This window comes from Spizellomyces punctatus, assembly GCF_000182565.1.
Source record: "Spizellomyces punctatus DAOM BR117 chromosome Unknown supercont1.5, whole genome shotgun sequence".
Taxonomy (NCBI): Eukaryota; Fungi; Chytridiomycota; class Chytridiomycetes; order Spizellomycetales; family Spizellomycetaceae; genus Spizellomyces; species Spizellomyces punctatus.
Genome location: NW_015971541.1, coordinates 888,751 through 897,113, shown reverse-complemented (window position 1 = coordinate 897,113; position 8,363 = coordinate 888,751). Strand labels below are relative to the sequence as shown.

At 46.7% G+C, this 8,363-nt stretch overlaps 3 protein-coding genes across 3 annotated transcripts in view; 2 read left to right on the top strand and 1 right to left on the bottom strand.

Moving 5' to 3' along the window:
• SPPG_03411 (uncharacterized protein) lies at positions 1-1,281 on the top strand. The gene is made up of 6 exons (XM_016751679.1): positions 1-49; positions 108-217; positions 281-462; positions 522-663; positions 724-1,074; positions 1,148-1,281. The coding sequence occupies exons 1-5, from the start codon at positions 47-49 to the stop codon at positions 953-955; spliced, it is 669 nt and encodes a 222-aa protein (XP_016609652.1). The 5' UTR covers positions 1-46; the 3' UTR covers positions 956-1,074; positions 1,148-1,281.
• A 1,591-nt stretch (positions 1,282-2,872) lies between these two features.
• SPPG_03409 (uncharacterized protein) lies at positions 2,873-5,009 on the bottom strand. The gene is made up of 5 exons (XM_016751678.1): positions 4,589-5,009; positions 4,176-4,512; positions 4,055-4,112; positions 3,412-3,991; positions 2,873-3,339 (listed from the first exon to the last, which is right to left on the bottom strand). Exons 1-5 carry the CDS (start codon positions 4,827-4,829, stop codon positions 3,005-3,007), a joined length of 1,551 nt encoding a protein of 516 aa, XP_016609651.1. The 5' UTR covers positions 4,830-5,009; the 3' UTR covers positions 2,873-3,004.
• A 754-nt stretch (positions 5,010-5,763) lies between these two features.
• Positions 5,764-8,363, top strand: part of SPPG_03408 (uncharacterized protein) — a gene marked incomplete at its 5' end in the record, with an annotated part of 4,632 nt that continues 2,032 nt past the window's right edge. The window contains 9 exons of the mRNA XM_016751677.1: positions 5,764-5,794; positions 5,866-6,068; positions 6,134-6,246; positions 6,306-6,564; positions 6,625-6,822; positions 6,894-7,153; positions 7,214-7,727; positions 7,815-8,228; positions 8,289-8,338. Coding sequence (XP_016609650.1) covers positions 5,764-5,794; positions 5,866-6,068; positions 6,134-6,246; positions 6,306-6,564; positions 6,625-6,822; positions 6,894-7,153; positions 7,214-7,727; positions 7,815-8,228; positions 8,289-8,338 — 2,042 coding nt within the window. The remainder of the gene's footprint in view (positions 5,795-5,865; positions 6,069-6,133; positions 6,247-6,305; positions 6,565-6,624; positions 6,823-6,893; positions 7,154-7,213; positions 7,728-7,814; positions 8,229-8,288; positions 8,339-8,363) is intronic.

The following is an 8,363-nucleotide window of genomic DNA, read 5'->3' as shown; positions in this document are numbered from 1 at the left end:
TCTCGAGTATGATATTGTTTGTCTCTGCAACAGTGACCTGCAAACTATGGTAAGAGCATGTTGACATCAATGCATTGCGGACGATACATCTTACGATATCTTGATAGACGCGAATTGATCGACTCTGCCGAAATAATGGTATCAAGTTCTACAGCGCGGGCACAGCAGGGACAATGGGCTACATCTTTAACGATCTGAAGGAACATGCTTACATAGAGTAAGCGGCCACAGGATTTTGTTCCAACTGTCTCCACATAATTGCTTACAATGCGGACGATAGAGAACGAAAATCTTCCATAAAGGATGAAGTGACGGTCGAGAAGATTGAAAAATCAATGGCATTTCCAAGCCTAGAAGAGACACAGCAGGGCATTTGGGGTGCTACTAGCATGTCAGAGATGTCCCGACAGCAGCTTCGCGCCTTCAAGGCTGGATCGGATCCGGTATACTTTGGCTTCAACCGTAAGTTCGATGTATCCTTCCTTGAGTCCCCACGTAGCTAATCACCCGTCTCCTTGAAGTTCTTTGGCAGTTTTGGGCAAAACATAACCGCTTACCGTTACCTGGTTCGAGTAATGATGTGAATGCGCTTCTGCAATTGAAATCTCCGTACTTGAAGTCAGTTCAATGTGATGCATCGTACGTGACCGACGAGCTTCTTCGGTAAGTATGAAAGCGTCAAACAGGATATTTGCAGGTGTTAAGGAAACAAATCTATGATAGAGGCTTTGCACGAACGGCCCGCGCGGAGATATCCCCTGTGTGCGCTATACTCGGCGGATTTGCGGCTCAGGACATTTTGAAAGTGTTATCCGGCAAGGATGCGCCTTTGAATAACTTCTTTTGCTTCAATGGTGATGAATTCTCTGGTAAAATCATCCACTTGCCTCCTCCTGTGGCTGTGAAGGCTGCAGGTCAGCCAAAAAACTCTCAAGAAACGATGGTAATCGACTAGACTGAGCTGACGCTGTGGTCAAAATATATAAAGCAGCAGTATAAAGCAGCAGCACTTTGCATCAAATCTACATGTTGATAAGATGGATCTCAATTTCTTTATCCTCTTGCCGGAACAATGTACGTTACTGTTCGTGATAGTATCTGTTGCAGTGGAATTAATCAATGGTAATAACCAAGTGCTCTGTCATAGAGCAATATCTAATATATACGAATTTGTACAGAGGAACCTTCGCAGGTCATGGATTATGTCTGTGGGTAACTATGCAGTCGCTCACTCGGTCCATCGATGTCCGCATTGGGTGTTGCAGCATACATAGCGGAGCTGTTACAAGAAGATGCGATGAATTCGATCGGAACACAGACAAAGACAGTATGATAGAATAGCAAATCACCCACTTTCATTGTCGCGTCTCGGCTCTTTGATCTAGATTGAAAGAATACTGCCTCGTGATAACCACACCTGGGACAAGTCTTGTCTATTCTCGGGAAGGTGGGATCGCTTGCAAGGTCTTTGGTGCCGACGATTTGCTCTCTATAACAATGATTTAGAAATGTCCGGTTGCTATCGTCGCTCGACTTCTCCGTACTTCGCTGTTGCTGATACTATATGTTGATAAACACACGTCGAGTCTGCTTCCTCTACATGGTTGCAGTGTCGACAGCCGTAAAGAAGAGCTCGTGTTCCTCGGTCTTCTCGGGGATACAGCATGTTGTCACTATTTTGTGAACGATGGTTAGCCAATGAGCTCTGCAAAGATAAAACTTCTCTCCGCGGCCTCTAGAGGTTTCCTCACCATTCTGTGCAGAACCGGAAACTTGCTTTCCCTCCCTTTGCATCGTCGTGAAAAGCCATCCTTCCTCTGATCTCTGGCACAAGGTAAGGTGCGTTAGCTACTGTGGGTGCAGTTACTAAGCCATCCAAATGAACTCACGTGTCGAGGCGCAATTGACGCTTACTACAGCGTTGGCGTGTTTTGCCCAGCGACGTTGACTGAAAATGATGACGGACAAGCCGGCTGACGACAGCGCAGTATATAGCATTCGGCCCAACTTCAAACAAAAGTACGTGTAAGAGCGGCCGATACTAGTGTGCTCGCCGTGTGTAAAACACACTAGGAGCTTACAGGTTTCACACGGAGTCTAATGAGCGTATCGTTGTGCAGGTTTCGACCAGCGATCGTCACAAAACTCATACATCAGATACTTGCGGATCGACTAACTGGTGCGACATATCATCCAGACACTTGCTCACAATGGACGCGAGAAATAGCAGATGAGATAAAAAATCGACTAAAAGGTCAGTCAGCTACTAATAGTGTGACCTCTCTGTGTGATCTCGCTCATCCTTATGTGCCCAGAACTCGACTTACCCAGATACAAATACCTTGTTAATGTGGTAATTGGGGAAATGAGGGGTGAAGGGGTGAGGTAAGAAGGTGATGCAAGCACAGCGAGCCGGCAGAGATGGTATTTAGTTCGGGACTTTGCATGTAGGATGGGATGTCGCTGTTTCTGGGATGCGGATACTGACAACGTGGCTCAAGACACGTTCATCAATGTGAGTGAGCCACTGGGACTCATATGCTGCATGTACAATCTTGACGCTTTTCTTGTAATGGATTGTAGGATTCTCTGTTTTGTGTGGCCGTGGGTAAGTACGATTGCATTTTTAGGAACGGAATTCCCGTGAACTAACGCGAACGTAGCTTTCGGAGTATATTACTACTGACGGTATTGGAGCAGATACTCGAGTATGGGACCCAGCAGTGTCGTGGTTTTGTGTAAATATATTTAAGGATGCCTTATCCATGACTTGATCAAAATTACACGTACAGTTCCGTTGGCGACGAGCAGAGGTCGATTTGCTGCTCATTTGAGTAAACAAACGCCGATGCTCATTCGATGCACGCCAAGCATGAAATATCTTGCGGTTCCCACTTATTTAGCAACAGATCTATTTACCATTAAGATTAAAAACTGCCTTCTGCATAAACTATACACTATACAATCCATCACTGCTGCGGCGTGTCTCAGGCCGGTGGAGGCCTCAACGAACATCTGACGCCCGTCGCCTATACTCTTCTATGTCCTGTTCAGGGCCCTTCAGTAGTCTCTGCCCGTCCTGCAATTGGAAGCACTTCCAAAATTTGAGGTTTTCGTCGCCGGCTCCTGTCACTATCGTTTCGCCATTTGGACTCATGGCGAAGAACAAAGGGCGAGATGAGTGTCCAGGTAATCGTGCGATTTCCCTCATGCTCGGCCAACTCCAGATGATGAGCTGATCTCCTGTAGTGTGATGGGATGAAATCAGCTCCCTATAGCCCTTGGACCAATGGACGGTGCACACTTGAGATCCCGTTTCTACTTCTGTTTTTTTCTCCCCTAAGAATGTAGTTCAGTCGCTTATCACAAGTACACTAAGCAATGCGGCCAATGTTATCTGCTCAGACCTACCACTAGCATTGTAAACACGTATTCTTCGATCCTCTAGGCCTCCACCTGTAGCAAGCAACTCAGGATTCCATGGGCACCACGCTAAGGCTCGTACAGCGGATGTGTGGTCCCGGATGATTTTTTTGGGATTTTCGGTTCGCTCTAATTGCCATAAACAAACCAAATTGTCATTACCTCCGCTAGCGAGCGTACGATTGTCCGATGACCATTGCAGCCCGACAATGCGATCAGAATGTGTATGTGCCCATTCTCGTAACAGCTCACAATGTGTTCGCGAGGGATGTGGGTCGTTTGGACGTCGTACAGATGTACTGTATACTCTGATCACTCCAAGTTTGTCTCCTGTAGTCAAAAGCAGACTATGGTCCTTCTGACACCAGGTAGCAGCTGCCAGACCATTCCTATGACGAATTCGAGCTTTACATTTGCCAGCTTTAAAGTTGTGACGAGGAACAGAAAAAATCTCGCAGCGACCCTCCTCTGATCCAACCGCAATTCGAAGTCCACATGGGGAAAAGACGCACGCGGTTACGTAGTCTGGCTCTTCGACTGTCCATATACAATGAATAGCAGTCGTTGCCTGGTACCCGCTAAGCGTCAGCGCAAGACATTGCGACAGGACGTTAACCATGATTGACTTTACCGCATCCCACAGATAAACCTTGTTGTTCAATCCAACAGCTAGAATGTTGTTAGCGGACCTACATGTATGCTACAGGTTGGTGACATTGTTAATTTAACATGCTTTGACAGAGTGGACCTACCAATCCAGGACATTGATATAGTAATCATTCTTCAGGCCAGGAGCATCCAAAACCCTCTCTGGAAGTCGCGGAATGACTCGCTGCTCTTTTCTGATACTACGAGGTGTATGTGGGATAGAGCTATCACTTTGCTTCGTTGGCGTTATTCGGAGTCGCTCCCAAGTTAGTTCAGCGTCCGTTTTCTGTTGCGGTGTGGGGGACGGTCCATGACGGAAGAATCTACCTTCTCCACCGAGCCCGAGAGCCTCCGCATAAGGTGAGCCCTTATTACTACTGCTGCTCGTGCTCGGCGTTGGAAATGCCACAGATGCTCCCGACCAGCGAGTGGGAGAGTCGGCTGCTTGGAGTTCTCGGTAGGTAAGCAAAAGAGCCGAATTATTCGACATAACGACAAATGCCGCAATAGTACATACGCCTAGTATTGTGTCTAAAGGCACTCCTTAGTTCTGGAGTTGCGTGAGGACTTATACTCGATGCGACAAATCGGTCGAAGCGACCGCGCTTTGTAAAATCCTCGTCGACTTCTGAACGTCTTCGCTTTCTGGGTGTTCGGGGAGGAGCTGGAAAAAGGAAGGAGGAAGAGGTTGAGGTGGACTGCTCGGCAGGATTTGAGGAAGAGGACCCCTCTCCATATTTATTGTCGCCGCCAGTCATGTCCTTCAAGTGAAGACCTGAGGAGAAACAAGGCAAAATTCTCCGTCGGTCCTGCCTTGTGAACTGTAAGCAACAGGAATGACAGACTGGCACTGCTTAGAGGGTAATGTTTGGAACAGATTGCCCTCTCGGGGCGGAACTGGGGACACCCACTAGATCTCGTCCACAGCTGTCAAAGTGTCAATACGGGGACGCGTGGGACGACCCTGAGGTAATACTCGATCACTTTTTACTTTTATTTACAAGCGATGATTGTTTATACTGGCTCATATTGCAGCTGGCCGTAAACAAATCGCCTTCAAGTTTACCTTTCTATTAAGAGATCATCAATATCCGTAGGCGTACGATTGTGCACAGCTATTTCATCTTTAAGCTTTTTCAGAATTTCCCCTATATTTAGCCTTTCCTACGCTGGGTTGAAGCTGTTTGGCACGTGATACTCTCACGTGACGGATGTTGGGATCATGATTGCCATGCAGTTGCAGGTCAGGTTGCAGCTCGAAACTGTTGGTGAGATTGTGACAGATCTCCTTGACCCAACCAGCGTTCAGTCAATAGTGTGCTTGGACGAGGTTGATTTGGCATTTACTGAACCTGCGAGTGGTGGTCTTCCGTGAGTTGACGACAGTTGAGGGGCCGGGCCTGTTACCGCCGACCTTCATGAAGTGCCTTTGACTAACAATTCATGATTTTTAGATACCATTCATCTTGCAAGGAGTAGTCAGCACCGTCGTTTTGAACTGCCGACTTTACCCTTGCTGCTGATTACTGCTGATTTTCCAGCGGCCTCTGTGCTATTCTTTCCTGAATTGGTGCAGTACTGGCCCATACGTTTTGATCGCGTGGTGGCGAGGATCGTAACATCTCCTTCAAAGACTTGAATAGATTACTTGTTGTTCTCCACTTTACCATCCATCCCGCTTGTCTCTTTTTCATGATGATGAACCCTTCCTATGATTATGATGGTGAGATCAAGTGGGTGTCTTGAGTGGTTCGTGCGGTCCTTCCTGATTCAGGTTCTTGTCTTGTTGAATAGCCGGACTACTCAGCGATGAGATTACACAAGAGGATTGCTGGGGAGTTATAGAAACATACTTCGATGACAAGGGTCTAGTGCGGCAACAGCTGGACTCATTCGACGAGTTCGTGCAAAATACAATCCAAGAGATCGTCAGTGAGAATGGAGAGTTTCAAATCATTACTCAGGGTCAGCACAGCGGCACGCATAGCGATGTCACGGTAAAGTACAACTCTCTGTCATGATGTTGGGTGCGCCTCCTGTTGATATATTCGTTTTGTACCAGAGACGATATTCGATCCAGTTCGGCCAAATTTACCTCAGTAAGCCAACGCACTCGGAACCTGAAGGAGAAACAAAGCAACTTTACCCACAGGAGGCCCGCTTGCGAAACTTGACGTATGCGCTGACTCGAGGCGTGCTTCTCACTTCGGGTGTTGACCGCTCCTTTAATCTAGGTATTCTGCCCCGTTATATGTGGACATGCGAAAGAAGGTGGAAATAGCAGACCCAGCAAATCCCCTAAATCAGGATGTTACTTCGGCAGCAGATATGTATTGGGAAGTGGAGCATGCGGAAAGTGATTGGGACAAAGTCTTCATTGGAAAAGTTCCGATTATGTTGCGATCGAGCTATTGCAGTTTGACTGACTTGCTGCGAGCAAACGATGTGGAAGGATTTGATGTGCAATCTGTTGGAGAGTGTCCATATGATCAGGTTGGTGTTACATCGGTTTCATTGTGTCATTGGTAGATACTAATCTTCATGCTGCGTTAGGGTGGTTACTTCGTGATTAATGGTTCCGAGAAAGTCCTTATCGCCCAAGAACGGATGGCTACAAACACCGTCTACGTCTTTGCCAAAGCACAGCCAGCACCATATTTATTCAGTGCAGAAATTAGAAGTCAGCCAGAAAAAGGATCGAAATTAGCGTCCACGCTATTCATTAAAATGCTTGCGAAGGGAGGAAAAGGGGTAAGTCGTCCTATGGCGGTTCTGTTGGTCCTTATGCTTTAAATATGTTAAAAATTCATGATACATGGTAGACATCAGGACACGTCATCCGCACATCTCTACCTTATATCAAATCCGATATTCCGATTATGGTAGTGTTCCGAGCCTTGGGCTCCATTACAGATCGGGATATTCTTGCCCAGATTTGCTACGATTTCAATGACCGCGAAATGCTGGAGCTATTGAAACCATCAATTGAAGAAGCGTTCGTAATTCAGGATAGGGATATTGCCTTGGACTATATCGGGAGAAGAGGAACTACGATAGGTGTCACCAGAGATAAGCGTCTAAGGTGAGAGGAGGTATGTTTTACTTTAGATTGGGAACACACGATTGACATAGCGTTCGCCAGATATGCTGCCGACATTCTGCAAAAGGAGATGCTTCCTCATGTAAGCACTAGCGCGCATCATCAGACACGGAAGGCGTTCTTCTTTGGTTACATGATTCACCGACTGCTGCTGGCGGCGTTGGAGCGACGTGAACTCGACGATCGTGATCACTTCGGAAAGAAGCGTCTGGATCTAGCTGGTCCACTACTTAGTGGGCTGTTCCGGATGCTCTTTAGGAAGCTTACGAATGACGTGACCAGATATACAAGAAAAGTGGTAGACTCACGCGGCGAGTTCAACTTGACAATGGCAATTAAGGGCGGTACCATAACGAGAGGGCTGCAGTATTCTCTTGCTACTGGTAACTGGGGCGACCAAAAAAAATTCATGCAAGCACGCGCGGGTGTCAGTCAAGTACTCAACCGATATACCTATGCGTCAACCTTGTCGCATCTACGTCGTTTGAACACACCGATAGGGCGAGACGGGAAATTGGCCAAGCCCCGTCAGCTGCATAACACCCACTGGGGTATGGTATGTAAGAACAGCTAATGAAGAGGGTAGGAGATAAATACTATCAGAAATAGTTAATTTATAAACTTCTTTACCGGAACCTTATAGGTATGCCCAGCCGAAACCCCCGAGGGACAGGCTTGTGGTCTTGTCAAGAACTTGTCATTGATGTCTTATGTGACTGTTGGACATTCGGTGGCCCCGATTCTTGATTTCTTGAACGAGTTCAATATGGAAAATTTGGAGGAAATTACACCAGATCGAATTCCCAAAGCCACGAAAGTATTTGTCAATGGTCAATGGCTAGGTATTCATGATGATCCAGATACATTAGTCAAGACTTTGAGGAACTTGCGAAGAAATGTAGACGTAACTCCGGAGTTATCAATTGTTCGAGACGTTGCGGATAAGGAACTACGTCTTTACACTGATGGGGGACGTATATCACGTCCTTTGTTCATTGTAGAAGAGGATCAGACACTCTCCTTGACCAAGGAAATTGCTTTGAAAACAAAGACTGATGTAAGAAGACATCATAGATGTGTTTGCCCGTAATCACTGAGCTAAATTTTAATTGCCTAGCCCGACACCCAAATGCGGCAGTGTGACTGGAATTATCTGCTTGAAGAAGGGTGGTGGAATATCTGGATACGGAAG